This window comes from Rhodamnia argentea, chromosome 3, assembly GCF_020921035.1.
Source record: "Rhodamnia argentea isolate NSW1041297 chromosome 3, ASM2092103v1, whole genome shotgun sequence".
Classification (NCBI taxonomy): Eukaryota; Viridiplantae; Streptophyta; class Magnoliopsida; order Myrtales; family Myrtaceae; genus Rhodamnia; species Rhodamnia argentea.
In genome coordinates this window covers 17,821,690-17,837,818 of record NC_063152.1, presented here as the reverse complement: position 1 = coordinate 17,837,818, position 16,129 = coordinate 17,821,690, and the positions used below count along the sequence as shown (strand labels likewise).

Genomic DNA, 16,129 nt, shown 5'->3' with positions numbered 1-16,129 from the left:
TCCATAAATTAAAATAAAAAAATCCGTGTTGCTCATCCTTTTAATAATCCACCGGCTTTATTGGATTGTTTGGGAACTGGTTGGTCCGATTTCCGATCTCAAAAACTGGAAAGAGGTCCTTCCGGTTCGATTCGTGGGACCAGCCCAGATCGAGGAACTAACTTAACATGTGATACGAGATTGCAGAAGCTCCATTGCGCAGATGAACAACTTTAAGTGTTTCTTTGTTCTTTTTTCGGTCAAACCTTACTTTCGTGTTTTCGAGAAGAGCCAATTTGCTAGCCAATTGAATCACAACTCATGTGAGGATGGATACTTTGCCTTGATTTTGGGCTGTCAGATGTGTCTTAACCTCATCCTTTCTCCTTAATTCTGAGAAAGCTTTTATGTACTTTTATTCAGTTTCATCTGACTTGGACTAACTACTGCATAGTTATATGAACTTACCATAATTCCATGAAAACCAAACACGGACTTAATCTTCATGAGACTCATCGAACAAACATGGACTCTCAAAAGTTGCCGAGAATGGTGCAAATGTCCTCCCTAAGTTTCGTACCCAACCAAAAGGATGAAGATGAATGGGTGGAAACCACGTGGCAAATTTAGAGTCACAAACTTTCAGACGTAAAAGAAAAATATTGGTCTGCCGCTAGTAAGATTTCAATTTGGTACATTGGAGGTTCCAAATTTTTTGAGGCCTTTGCCCCTTTCCGCCGGGGCATGTTGATCCTAGATGCGTACGGATGTGCATTTTCCACAATTCAACCCCGAGAGAAACGATCTGTTCGTGTGCATTGCGTAAATCCCTCGGTAGTTTGTCCGAATTGAACCGAAACCCATATCAGCCTAATTAATCCCGTGTAGAATCTTTAAGTCGGGGTTTCGGTCAGAAGATTAGTGTTGTTTCGATTTGATTCCATCCGGTCGATTCCTTGATTTTTGTTTTTCTAATTCGGCTAGTTTCCCTAGACTCCCCTAATTAAAGCATTCCAATGTTCCAGAAAGATCGCGAGAAAATTAACATATGAATCTAATTAATCAAGCTAGAACACTTCTTCAATTTCCTCAGCCAATCCAAATCTACAAATGGTTTTGTTCCCAAACTTCGTAGTTTCTACATGGTTTCTTTCTTTCATACAACACAACAAATGCCTCAAACACACGCACTCACTTCATATGCTCATTGCTCATCATACACCACCTCAACCTCAATCGGCCCATATATACCCAACAAAGAATTTATCAAAGTAAGTACGAAATTCAGGGAAAAATGAGAAAAGCACACCCACTTCGAAGAGAAATCTACATGATGAGCTCTTTTTTAAGGACGGAGGCGAGAGTGTTCAGACGTTTTGGTCGGATGGGGGCATCTTGGTGGCCGGCGGGGGCGGCGGCGGCGAAGCATAAGTGCCCGGAGGCGGGGTCGGGACGCCGTACACTTGGGGGTTGGTGTGTACGTCTTTCCTCCCTCGGGCTCTTCCAAAGAAGTAGCAACCGAAGCCGAGCAATAAGCAGAACAGTATCAGCGGCAGCGATATCACCACCACCAAACCCATCTTCTTCTTCTTCTTCTAAATCAATCTGAGAAAATGACTGTAAGAGAGAGAGAGAGAGAGAGAGAGAGAGAGAGAGAGATGTGGTTCAGCTGTGAAACACGGGGCGTGCGGAATATATAGAGAGAGAAGCGGCTGCTTGTTTAATCAGGACACTTCCCAGAATAGATTCTGTCCAGAAGAGACTGGGGTCTTGACAGTAATAAACAAACAAGAACACAGGGAGTTTTAAGGAATCACCTGTAACGTTCGGGGAGAGAAGGCGCATAAAGTAGGCTCAACGTTCAAGCTTCCAACGGCTACTTTTTGATTGACCAATCATCTCAAGGCAAGCCATTATTATGGTTCTTTTATCATCTATTTTTATTTCTTTTTGCAAGAAAAGTGAATTTGGGCTGCACCCATTTTGTTAGTGGGGACTTCATTAAAGAGCGTCTATCTAGCAAATGGAATTTTGCAATTTTCAAGACACTATTTTTTTTCCCCTTTCCTGTTACGCTTAATTACGCGTCGCGAAATGAAATATTTCCTCGTATATATGATTAGCAAGTGCTGTGGAAGCAGTCGTTAACAAAAACTACAATAATTTAAAGATGATTTGGCGGACGAATCAATTGCAACTTAAATTCTGTTTTTTTCTTTTGTTGGTGAAGTCTTAATGTTTTTCTTTTTGTCAGATTTTGAATCTTATGGTGTCTTTGTTTTATGGAAAATCAAAGATCTAAAAAATATTTTCCAAAAAATAAATGCTTGTATCACTCATAAAAATGAATGAATGCAAAATATTTTCATCACTGTGAAAACAGTTTGGAATAAAGTGTTATCGATAATGAAAATATTTTCCGTTGATTAAGGGTGCACATGATAACACTTTTGGAAGTGAATTTATGCTCTTGAAATGCTTCTGGAGCAGAAAGCCGTTTGGTAAAAATTTTCACCTCCGAAGATATGTTTCTCCCAATTTAAGAAGTTAAAAAAAATAACTTCTCTAACTCAAAGTACTTCTCACATCATCCCCTCTTTATTACGCTGTCACCATCTTTTCGATCATATCTACATCTACCAACCTCCGCCACCGCGGACCATCACCGATCGCAGCCCACGACCACCGCCAACCGCCGAACATCGCCCGCCTTCGCCCACCTCAAACCTCCTCTAGCCGCAGCCCATCTCCGCCCTCGATCGCCGACCATCGGCGCCATCAACCGTTGACCACCGATCACCGCCTACTGCCAACCTTTGCCGGGCATAATCGCGCGCGACCGCCAATCTTCGTTAACCGCGACCGTCGCCAACCATCGACCGTGGAGTCCGCCGCCGCCGTCGAGTTGTCGTCTCTAGTCACCAAAGCAAAAAATAAATAATGAATTTTTATTTTAAAAATTAAATAATAAATTTTTTAGTAAAAATTATTTCTAAAGAAATTTTAAAAGTTAAAAAATGAACTAAAATTTTTTCGGCCTCCAATAATAATTTTTGATAGAATATTTTGTGTTAATAATATTTTAGAAGTAGAAATTTTTAATTGTTATTAAACGAATTTCTCTTATCGAAATAACTTCTACAAGTAGAAGTAGAAAAATCAACTTCTGCTTTTGAAAAGAACTAGAAAAATCAACTTCCTACCGGAAGTTGATTTCTAAAAGAGGAGCGTCACCATACGCGCCCGAATTTTTCCAAAAGATACAAGCGTTTATTTTTTGGAAAATTTTTTCTAAATTTAATTTTTTGTGAAACACATCCTTAATGTTGGGTCCCTTTACCAAAGAAAAAAAAAAAGCACACCCTTAATGTTGGGTCCTACATTTCTTGGTAAATAGTGGGCTCTATCCAGCCGGCTGGCAATATCTTCACGTGGGGCATCGGAATCCTATGCTCTATCCCGGTTTCTCCGACCTCCTTTGGAGACGAAAGGAACATTCAATTCTTACAAGTTACACAGGCTGTCAAACAGCTCACGTGATCATACGAGGATGATCTGACCCCAAAAAATATTAAAAATAAAAAAATAATACGAGGGTGCTACATACTTCTGCTAGGCTCAACCAACATAAATCATTAACTATTATTTGAGAAAATTGTCCAAAAAATTTTAAACTTGTTAATGGACCGCGATCAATTTAGTTTTAAAATTTTCATTTTGACTAATTTAATCCTAAACCCTTTAGCGATTTGCCAATATAGTTCTTTCACCCAATTTTAAGAAGAAATTGTGATGAAAACACCAACCGATTTACATGATAAGGCCGCTACTAATGTAGAAAATCTTAAAATATTTTTTGAAATTTTCTGATTTTTTTATTACTTTTTTTGTTTCCGTTTTTTCTTTCTACTGTGCATCTTCCCAAAAGGCCGGCGACTTTCATAGGCATTGGGCAAGGGTCGCCAAGCCCTTGCCGTCCTTCTAGGATGATTCATGTTGGGAAAAGTAAAACAAATATCAAAACAAAGAATTACGAAGTTCTTAAAAAATTTAAAAAAAATTACAAAAATTATCCAAGTCCACCCGTGTTGTCCACTAACTATGAAACATACAACAATCGGCATCCACATCAGCTATTCCAACCAAAATTGATCAAAAGAACTATATTTATATGACTAAGTTGACCAAATTAAAAAAAATTAAGACAAAATTGATCGTCGTGCAATAAATTTAGGACTTTTTGGATAATTATTCCCTTTTCACTTCTCCTACAATTTGTGCTTGTATTGTTATAAGGACCATTGCAATCTATTCGCTCAAATTGCTTTTCCTCGGTAGTTAGGAGATTTAAGAACTTAGTATTTTTCAATAGGTAATTTGAAGAGACCGTTTTTGTGATTTTACCTAATTTGATATTCAACTCCCTGATAGTTATAGTAATAATTTATCTTTTTCTTGTCGCAGTTTCTACATAATTGTCCGGCGCATTGCTTGGGCCATCATGCTAGTTCACCCATATAATAAGCTAATGGAATTTAATGCAAGAAGAAAAAGAATACTTAAAACTACCACAGTCGATTGAATTTGGAGTATTATTGTCCTTTTAACTAAGTAATTGCAGATCGAGTTTCTGGGCATTCTTAAAAAACAGCAACAACACATTGCACTTAATATGAGTCCTCAATAACGGGGGATAACAGATATCTCAATATAAGTTTTCAATTTAACTAAAATGCCTGGCAATGAAGTCAAAGTACGCTTGATTTTTAGCTTAGATTTAATTAATTTGCAAATAACAATTAGAGTTAGGACAAGGACCGTGCTTTTTTTCACTCCTCATATTACTTAGACACTCCTCATCTTTGTGTTTTGACGATATCAACCCTTACTTGGCTCATCACTTCAATTGCAACTCTCAATCCTTTTGTTTTGCTTTGTTTTTTTCTTTTCTTTTCTTGTGGAACCTACTTTCTTCTTCCTTCTAACTTCTCTTTTCGCTCTCTTGCAAGAAATTCTCTTGCGGATCCAACGTTCAACACAGTTTTTTTGCAATTCAGGACATTCTATTTCTCATATGAATTTCAATTTTACAAGCCCATGAACTCCCACAGGCTTGCTTTCACACTACCAAAGATTGAATGCACAAAGACTAGGTAAACATACAATGATAACCCCAACAAGTCCCATAAAAAGATCATCCTCTATGTCATCACCGGCGCTTGCCTCGAGCTGTCGAGTTCTCGAGATGGACATTCGGCCACCTCATTGTCTCCGCCTCATCGTTAGCATATCCTGAGACATTGAGCTGGACGTACCTAGCAAGTTCTTTGGCCAAAACAGTCCTCATGCCACCTACACCGGACAACAAGTCAATGGCAGAGTTGATCGGGCCGAGCACATCCTCGGACTCTAAAGGGATGCTTTGAGGGGGTACAAATCGATCTGGTTGTACTTTGAAATGCAGCGATCGGCCGACAGGGGCGGCAGTGGTATCGGTGGGTCGAAGATGGACCACGGTTTGGCCTTGATGAAAGCAAACAAGTCAATGCTTTTGAGGATCCAAGTTGGGGGACTTCGACCACATGGTGATTGTGGAAAGAAGATCAGGAGGATGCTTATGATGGTGGAATGACCATGGAAGATGGGCAAATCTTGGAAGCCTCTCACTAGGAAGATCAAGGTTCCATCATGTGCTCTTAGCATTGACAAGCTCATATGCTTAATTGAAACTCTTTGGCATGAACTCAAATTCATAAACAACAAGACGAGAATAGTGACGTAAAAAACATGCAAAGAAAGAATTTTCTCTAGCAGACAAGGAAGAAGGAAAAGGAAGGTGAGACCTGCAAAGAAAGAAAAAGAAGAAACAAAACAAAAAAGGTGAGAGAAGTTGTGGACCACACAAGGGTTAATATGGTTAGAACTTAAAAATATGGAGTATTTAAGCCAAAAAAGGAGTGGGAAAAACGCCACTCTTAGGACAAGTGCAAAAGATTAGTTATCTGTGGAGTTGATTTAAGGTGCGTTTGTTTCGCGAAATATAAATAATTTGAAAAATATTTTTCTCAAAATGATCGTTATATTGCTTACAAAAAACAAATGAACGAAAATGTTTTCAATGTCCATAAAAATGTTTGCACATATTGTCGTCATCGCGTCGATAATTAAGATAGCTTTCATTGACTAATTATTTAAAACAATATGAGCGATTACTTTTTGAGAAATTTATTTTTTTCAAGTCATTCATTGTACGTGAAACAAACATAGCCTCAACATGTGTTAAATGATTATCGAAAAAATAAAATGGAAACAAAAGGAGGTATGAGAATGAATGATACGAAAGGTTCATAATGAACAAATTATGAGTAATATTAAAAAACAATTAAATTAAGTAGCTTAGAGAAAAAAAGAAAAGAATAAAGTCACTACTATAGAAATCAAAACTAAACCAAAAAAATTACATTAATTAAGGAACACAGACTAGGACAGATTGCAGATATCTCAAAATAGATGTTACACATAATAAATTGCTTGACGATGAACTCAAAGTACAATTTATACCGCTGATGACATGATCACATTCCCATAGTCTTGAAACAAAGGCACTCATCACCCTCTCGGATTTCTCGATAATTTTCACACAAAAATTGCTAAAAACTCGTGCCGTTTTCTTGCTTGATGTAGGTGGGATTTGGATTATGAGGAGAAGGAGAAGGGAAGTACTGCGGCGGCGGTGGCGGTGGCGGAGGATATCCCGGTGGCGGTGGCAGTTGGGAAATGCCATTGGCCGCAGTGAGCTCCTGCGCCGCGAGGATCCGGCCTTCTTCTTGGCCCCGTCGCTTGCCCATGTGGTAGCATGCAAAGCACAGGACGACGAAGAGGATCAGCATCGGGAGCGACACGAACACGACAAACCCCATTTTTCGGCTTCGTCTTCGACCTTTGGTCCTCTTCTTCAAGAGTTCCTCTGAATCGAATCAATAGTCGGTGGATAATCGCGCTGTGTCATGGATTTTTCTTTTAAGGGAAGTGCTGTGATGGAAAGTCAACCATTGTGAGAAAGTCAATGGAAAGTTCTTGGGGATTTAAATTGACCGAAGCAAAGGAAACTTCTGCCCACCTTCTAGCCAGAACCGTTGACATCGCACTTTCGGGCGTTGGAAACAAGAGACTAGTGGGCGTCCGCGGTCTTTCAGCTCAAGGTATTACAAGAGAAAATATGTCACATGGGAGGTGTCTTATCTATTTAAGCATTAATAAAGGTGATTGATTTTAGGATGGTAATTCTAAAAATTGTTATAGTCAATTCTCAGTCTTATCTAATTCTAGAATACAGCATTTCCTTTCGGTACATATTATATTTGCTCATTAATTTCATATTCTTTAAGTTTGTTTATAATAAATAGTTTAAATTATTTCTAAAAAGCATGGTCTACCTGTCATAGCTTCTCACGCCTAAATTGGATCGGGCCAATTAAGAATGAGGGCCACGTAGGGGGAATATGTTCTCAATCAACATTATTTAAAATATAAATATAAATATATATATATATATATATATATATATATATATATATATATACACACACACACACACGATTACAAAGCTGAAAAAAATAATCAACGATGTCATTCTTTGCGAAGAGGGTATTCCTATTTGTGAAAACTTTAAAAAAAAAATGACTACCATAAAAAGATACAGACAATATCATTCTCTGCGAAGAACTTGCGGAAGTTCAACAAACTTGTCACTCGATATAGAAAATATATCTAGTATTTTAATAAATTTATCACCTCGTATCAGTAACAGGCAAGTTCAAAAATTGACACATTACCCGTTTGGGACTTTTCGGGTGATGAAATTTACTTTTAACTTTTTTTTTAGGATAAAAAGTAATGTAAGATAAACATATCAACTTGCAAATAGGCAAACAGGTTGTCGACTCAGATTCAAGCCCCCTGCTAGACACATAGGAAAGTGTACTTGATCCAAATGCAAGTATGTACAATGGAATTTCAAATGCGACAAACATCTCGGAGAACGATTGGCTCCATACGTCAAAACGGCCTTCACACATGATCCACACCGGCCAGCCATGAGCCGGTGTGGATCGGCTCAGGTTTTGGCTCAAGTTTCTAAGCAATATCATGGTTCACATAGATACTTAAAGACCAAACCAAGCTGATCTAAGCATCTTTTGTACTCCCATATAACATGCATCAAGCTCACAAGGACATATAATGCATTTAAGATAGCTTAGCAAGGTGTTTATGCAAAGGCTTTTGAAACTTGTTCAACACCTTCAAAAAATTCCAGCCTCAAAAGTCATTTTTTTGGGCTGGTTTGCCTCTTGATATTCCATGGTCAAACCATGCTCAACAATGAACAAAAATACATCTAGGATCCTTAACTTGCTTCTTAGTTGCTGCATGAAGTGGCTCTTAGCCGAGGAATCCAAGAAATTACCCTTTGAAGGCGCCTGGACGTTGGCTCCTTCAAACTTGAAAATGGGATCTGCAGAGAAGAAAACTGACAACAAAGGTTTTTGTCCGACTCCAAGACCTCTCTCGTCGACACCTTTGACACGTAATCCAACGAGATGTATCTAGTTTAACTCCCAAGTCTTGGTTTGCATCGAAATTCCTTCATTTTTTCTCAAAATATCACTCGTTTTCCCGGCTCACGACCAACCTCCCAATACTGAAAAAACTTCGTACTTACACCATTGACCCGTGAAGAGAGTACTTTTGGTGGGCTTTAAGAGGCCTTTCCAATCTCTACTTGGGACGTGCGACCTATGGTTGGAGAGATCTTTGAATGTACTTTCACTCTCTAGGGTGAAAGTTTTGACTAGTTTGGGCCGGAAGTTTGTGAAAATTTAATTTATCTCCCAAAGTGTTCGCCTAGAATTTTGGGGTTGAAATTGTTTTTATGAGTTGATTCATGGGGTCCTCAAGAGCTCCCTGAACTGCATCTTGTCTCGAAATATTTATGCTTGAAAAGAGATTGCTGCAAATATTTTATCCATTGAATTGAGCAAGCTTTTGGTCAATCGTTTCTCACACATCAAGCCTGCCAACTGAGCTGCTTCACCCACTATCTGACTTAACGGAATTTTCAAACTTTTGCAACTATTGATTGAGCTGTATTGGCTTCGACTTTCACGTTCCTTAATAAGCATGTCACACTCAAATTTTGTCCATTTTCACACATATTAAGGACCTGTTTGGCAATGATTTTGATTATATGATTATGTTCTCCAGAACAAAAAAGGATCAGAAACATATTTGGTAATGTAAATGATTATGATTTTAATTCTGTTCCTCAAAATAGTTTTGGAGCAAAAAGAAGAACTAAAAAAAATTGATTCTAAAAAAAAAAAAATCACTTTTGAGAATCATGAAAAAGAGCAAAGTCTTAGTTCTTTTAAAAAGATTAAGTCCATGTGGGCTTCCACGCCGACTTCCGAACTTTAAAAAAAATAAAATTAGATTTAAAATTTACCAACAATGAAATATTCAAAAATAAGCTTTAAAATTTAATCAAAAGTTAAAACTTTTTATATAAAATTTTTAAAAAATTTTAAAAATACAAAAAGGGGGGAATTTAAAATTTTTGAAAAAGTTAAAAAAAATTTAAATTTTTTTTAAAGAAAGGAAAAATATTTTAAAAATAGAATTCTCCCCTTCTTATTATTCCCATGAACAGATATTTTGTACATTTACCAAATGCATTTCTGTTCCGAAAATAGAAATTTTGTGCAGTTATTAAACGCGTTCTGATTTTCTAAAAATTTTCTAGGGAACAGAATAAAAAAATATGATTCTAATTAGAATTACTTTTTCAGATCAGAATCATTACCAAACGGACCTTAATTGTCTACCACCTTCACAAGAAATCAGTCTGAATGGGCAGTTGAATAGGATATGGTGGGGTCATGAAGTTGCTTACTCAAGAGCTTCGGATTATGGCCAAATCATGGACTGGGTTTTGTCAGCTGGCTTGAGCGCTTTAATCCACCAATTTAGCTGGGGATTTTGATCAATGGGAAAGTTGACGTATGTTACTTTAAGTCCCTGATGAGACTTTGAAAGTTTCTTTTTCCCAACTTTGCAAAAAGTTAATCAAAGTTGGTCATTTTCTTTCTCGATTGTGCCCGACAGTGCCCTATTTAATGCAATTTGGTCCTTTTGGCTCGATTTGATCAATTCAACTTGGCCCAAGTTCAATTTCAAAGTTAATTAGGGGTCAAAGTGATAGAAATGGTGATTTAAGGGCTTGTACAAGTTTTGAAAAACTTACGAATTGGTGCCCCAACTCTTAGAAATTGGATTTTGCCCCCCCGAACTTGCTGTTTCAATTGCAATTTGATCCCTCAGAGCTTGGTTAGTCACACTCAGATCCTTGGCCCTCGCAATTCTCTCTTCTTCTTCTTCTTTGTGAAAATACATAAACAAAACGTTTGGGCTAAAACTTAGGTGTCAATAATCCAAAAAATGTCCACAATTCTAATCAATTTATCACTTCATTTCGCTCTCTTGAAGACATGCAAAAAAATTAACACTTTACCACTTTGGGAGCTCCATGAGACGGTAATCGATTTCATTTCAATTTTTTTTTTGAATTTTTTTATGAGAATGCTAAAATGGGGACAAATGTACTTGAAAATGGAATTGAGTTCTAAAACTTTCGGAAAATGCAATCAATTCTCTTCGTTAACTCCCGTTATGAAAATTTGACCGGCCTTGTCTTATTATTCTCTTAAATCACATGGGGCCGATATGGGGCCACTAATAAATTCAAATGAAAGCAATTTTTTGTGTTTTAATAAAAGGGGAGCATGATTGAAATTGTATAGGCGTCCAGCAATCGCCGCAATTCCACTTCGCCTTTGGTATTTCGGCGAGAAGATCCTCGGTCTTCTGCAGCAAAATCATCTCTACCAGAGATTGGTAAATCGGTTCGACCAGCATGGCCAGCTCCCTCCCAGGAATTCTAACCCCCCAACCATGAGCCGTGTTCGTCCCATCGCGAAAGCCCTTTGGGCCTTGTTACGTTCTGATTCAAGTATTTTATACTCGAACCCCTTGAGCTAGTTATGAAAATCACTTTTTCCGATCTCAAAAAAAGAAAAAAGAAAAAAAAAAGACATGTGCTGTCGAGGAACGCTTCTTCAAGATGGAACCCACCGGAAATTCCACGCAATATTTGGACAAAACCCATGATTTTTAAAGTTATAATAAAACCCCTCAAGAATTTAAACCAAAAAAAAAAAAAGAGAGCAAATCTAGAAATGGGTCTCTTCAAAGTTCAAATCTTGACGCGGAAATGAAATGCAGGTTCATGAATCCATGAGAAATCAAAAAGAAGAAAAAAGGATGAGGGGAATTGCGCGTTGCAAGAGAAAGCACATTTCCTTATTATCGCATTGATTTTCAACTTTGTGGATTTTGACAGCGATTGGGATCTCAAAAATTGATAGAAACTCCTGGCCTTGGCAACTGAAGCTTTTTCCAGCTCTCGGCCACGGCCACTCTAAGTTTCATTGGAAGGAAGGAGCTCGGGAGCTCGCGATCATGGCAGGTGGCAGCTGGAGCTTCATGGAGCTTAAGGCCATGGCCGCTTTGAGTTTCATCAAGCTCGGCAGACAACCAGTTGTTTCTTTTAATTTAATTTCTAGTTTTGTTATTTTTTTTTTAATCTCACTCTTTTTTCTTTTATCCTTTTTCTAAATTATACTTCCTACTTATAAAATTATTTCTTTTTCTTCTCTAATGTGGCATTTGGTTGGTGTCTTAAACTAATAATAATAATAATAATAATAATAAAGCAACACCAGTAATTACATGAAATCGACGTGTTTTAAAAATTATTACACTTTTTGAAAATTCTATAATTTAATTACATTTTTATGTAAAAGTCCACAATTTCTGATATACTTATCTTTTCAAGATCTAATCAACTTGAAACTTTTTGTAACGAAACAAGAATGACATTCAACTAATAAACTTTGAATTAGTAATTGTAGGGCTTTACCGGAAGGGAGCCCTTCCAAAAATTCTCAATGGCCAAGGTTTGAACCTAGGCCAAAGAGGGGGTTTGGAAATAGTTTTCAACCAGCAATAGACGCGCCTCGGTTAGTACCTCACTAGCTGCGTCATTGCCCCAAGCGCAAAGATGCTCGATCCGAAATGAAATCCTTGGTTTTATACAACTAGATGGACCTTCCTTGTTCTTGGGAGACCATGTGGGACGCCTACCATGCCCCTAGTAAATGCACAATCCAAATTTCAGATAATGGACGTCATTTATCTTTGTCTTATGTTGTACTTTTGTCTGTCTTTTGTTGTTCCCACGAATTTAAATTTCTAGCATAGCCATTGTTCCAGGTAATTTGGTCCATGCCTGCTTAGTATCCCGACACCTTAGGTATTTCTTTTTAACATTTCTATTTGTCTTCGTTTGGAGAAAATGATCATTCACTCATTTCCTCACAAAAGTTTCATCCTTTGGTTGAACTCTTAAATGTTATTTTTGCCTTGATGCGTTTCTAAAACGCCTTTCCACTTTGTATAAAGCTATGGCTTCTAATCTCTCTAGTTCTTGTCGAGCCCATGAATCGATGAAACTCCTCCTCAGAACATCTCATTTCGAAGTTCTACTTCTTCAACACACTTGTCTACTATTGGACTTGTGATCATGAACAATTGGAGTAGTTGAAGTGAGAAAATCAGTCATAATAGATCATTTTATAAGTTGAATCTCAAAGTTAGTTATGAATGGTCATTGGTGAATCATATTCAAGTTGTGATTCAATCTGCCGGGTGATGTTGTGCTTTATCCTCTCGTCCCTAATCATTTGATTTGCATGTCCACATTTTCTTGTGACTTGAAGATCGGCAATTTTCGAACGAATTAAAGCATTACAAACTACATATCAGTGCAACCTTTTTGTTTTTGCCAAAGAAATATAACCCTTTTCACTCCGACCAAAAAAAAAAAAAAAAAAACTAAAAAATTCTGAATAAAATTGCACTTCAACATTAAGATACTAAATCAAATTCTGAATTTTAATTCAAATTGCATCTATTCGGTCCCGTCGTTTTGAATGAAGGATTCATAAACAAAATTATTACATGGACACCAAGCAAAGCATATTTAATTATGAACCAAAAAATTTGATGGTCTACTAGTGAGGTGAAATTCCAAATAAGGGCATGAAGTGCCATCGTTGTTCAAAAAAGGACCTAACCAACGATATTTTCGTCATTTGCTCTTTTTTTTTCCTTTTTCCTTTTCTTTTTTTTTTATTTTTTTCCTTTCATTTTTCCCCTTGATTTCACCGACGACCCGGACCATCGACGAAGGCCGGGCGGCCTTGCTTGGGGTCATTGAGGCAAGGCCGCCCCAAATGGCTACGAGGCGGGTGAGGCAACCCTCGCCGATAGTGGCGATGCATCCTCGCCTAGGCATGGCAAGATCGCCCTCGCTGCCGTCGAGGGGACCCTTGCCTCAACCGCCTTAGGTGAGGCGACCCTTGCTTGGGTAGGCGAGGCTACCCTTGATGGCCTTAGGCCAGGCTGCCCAACCCTCACCGGTGGTGAAATCAAGAAAAAAAAAAAAAAAGGAAAAGAAGAAAAGAAAAAAATAAAAATAAAAAATTACGAAACCGCCTTTGGTTGAGTCTTCTTTAAAACAAAGAAAGAACTTCATGTCTTTATTTGAAATAAAATCTACCTCAAGTCCTAATTTGAGAAAACGAGGGTACTTTAGGCTTTCATTTGAAAATTTTCCCATCGATAATTTAGTAGAAGCTATCGAATCACTAAATCAGTTTAGTATTGGAAGTGTATATATAAACGTACGTCGACCATAAAAAAAAAAAGTAACTGTACTACTGTCTATCTTTTTTAAAGTTTTTAATTGCACATGAATTATATATTCTGATCCGCAATATCCATCGGATTAGGTGGACCTAGATATGTCAAAATGGGTCTAAAGCCTCTTTAATAACTCACAAGCATTTAAATGGGTTATAACAAACTTATAAATAAGTTGCAGGGGATTATAAATAAGTCATTGTGAATCCATTTACAACCCACTTAACCCTTTCTTTTACTTTTGTTTCTACTTTTTTCTTTCTTTCTTTTAGTTGTCTTTTCACTTGTTCTTTTTTCTGAAATCAGGGAGGGCGCTAACAGACCCTAGCCTAGTGGTCGGGCTTCGTGGCCCTTGCCCGGACCTAGCGAGGGTCGGCTAGTGACTCTCGCATGTCTTAGAAGAAAATAAATAAAAAAAAGAAAAAAATAAGATTATTTCAATCATATAAATAGATAAGAAAATATGAAAATTTTCCAAAATGATTTATTAATACAATTTTTTATAAAATTATAAAAAAAATTAAATTTTCTTTGATTAGATTAAATATAGAAGTATTTTATAAGTATAGGTCGAGTCGAGTATGGGTCAAGAAATTTACACTACGCATAAATATGTCATAAATAAATTAATTGATCAATAAATAAATTAATAGATCAATTTAGATTGGACCATTTATGACCCGATTCAAATCCCGACCAACCACCCGTTTGATAGGTCCAGTTGGACCAAGTGGACCAAGAGAATTGGGTGCACGGAATAATTAAATTGCTCTCCCTGTCTCCCTCTCCTGCGGTCACTTCTTCTCAAACTTCTCTTTTCGAAAATGAATACGGACTATCAATTTAAAGAATCACATCACCCTTTACACATTCACTGTTGGATGGGTAGCATGTGTACTTAGCATATAATGGAGAGTGCCCACAAAATTCCTTGCACTGGTCGTGGACCAAATAAAAAATCATTAGTTCACTCTCTCTTTGCTTTTTCGCGGGATTAATATTTTCTAACTTATCCTATGATTGTGGATTTTCACAGAAATAAGGCTTTGTGTTATTAGATAATCACTAGTCTCAAGGCACGTGCTACACGTCTGTGTGTACGTGTGTGATCTTTTGTGAGGAGAAAATGAGTAGTTTCAAGGGAAGTGATCGAAATGCGGAGTCTCTTTGTATCCTTCCATTGTTCAGTAAAAAGCAATTAATTTGAAAATTATCGCAATGTTAGTTAATCGGAGGTATTAGTAGGCATGTCGATTAACTAACATTGTACGAAGCACGATCTACTAGCAGGAAGCCAAACCTTCCCCTATATGACTCCGGGCGCGAGAGGCTACTATACATATCTACTCGGCAGTTACCAACCGAAACCGACCTAGGATTTACCTTCTCCAGTTGTAGGCCCCTAAGTTCTCTTCACATAATTTTCTTACTTGGAGAGTGGGAATATGTGAGAACTTATGGGGAGACCCCTGTACCATACTGGGGAGTTCCTTCTCCAGTCTTCTCTAATCCTTTTATTGTTCGGTAAAAAGCAACTAATTTGAAAACTAGATTTATTTTCTCTTAGTTGTTGTTGGGGGCACTATTGGAAGGAGTGCAGGAGTGAGATAGAGTGTTTTAGGCTTAATAAATAGATAATATACTCATTCGTAATTGGTCTTGCTTAAATACTTGGCTGCCGGTTTTATCTCTTAGCTGCAGGATGAAGAAAAGAAAAGAAAAGAAAAACATGAAATCCTCTCTCACATTGGTTAATCAAAATGTTGATATTTTCAGAACCTTGCCTCACTTCACTCGAAACAACAGGATCATCCGGGAGTAAAATCGCGGTAAAGAATGTCAGGTGCAGAAACTAGGAACAAGTCACAATAGCTACCGGAAGCGCATTGTTGGGGGCGGACCTCTGCCGGGTCGGACCTCATAGGGCGATAACCTCGCACCAAAGAGACGTCGCTCGATGATCAAAACCGAGACATCCCATCAATCCCCGTGGCAAAAGCCTTCAAAGCTGCCTCCTCCTCAGGAGTAGCAAGCAATGGCAGGGGCACGCCCTTATAAAGACGTCGCAACGGATGACCCGCTCCGACGGTAAAACTATTGTATTGTCCGGTGCTAAACTTAGGGTCAGTAAAAATTCTAGGTTCAGTGGAACCTCCCCGGCCATGGGGGAGGTGGTTGGGGGCTGGAGGCGCGGCAGGAGGAGGCGAAGTAGAGGGCCTGTAGATAGGAGAGTGAGAGGATGACCTGGAGAAAGCATGTGTGATCCTCC

General features: G+C 38.0%; 1 protein-coding gene and 1 non-coding gene across 2 annotated transcripts; both read right to left on the bottom strand.

The window, feature by feature from the left end:
• Nucleotides 1–998: 998 nt before the first annotated feature.
• LOC125314245 lies at nt 999–1,674 on the bottom strand. Its single transcript, XM_048276106.1, has one exon. It carries the CDS (start codon nt 1,557–1,559, stop codon nt 1,347–1,349), a length of 213 nt encoding a protein of 70 aa, XP_048132063.1. The 5' UTR covers nt 1,560–1,674; the 3' UTR covers nt 999–1,346.
• A 10,334-nt stretch (nt 1,675–12,008) lies between these two features.
• On the bottom strand, nt 12,009–12,159 carry LOC115754389. The gene has a single exon (XR_004016987.1). It is a non-coding gene; the product is annotated as a U4 spliceosomal RNA (small nuclear RNA).
• Between the last annotated feature and the right edge of the window lie 3,970 nt (nt 12,160–16,129).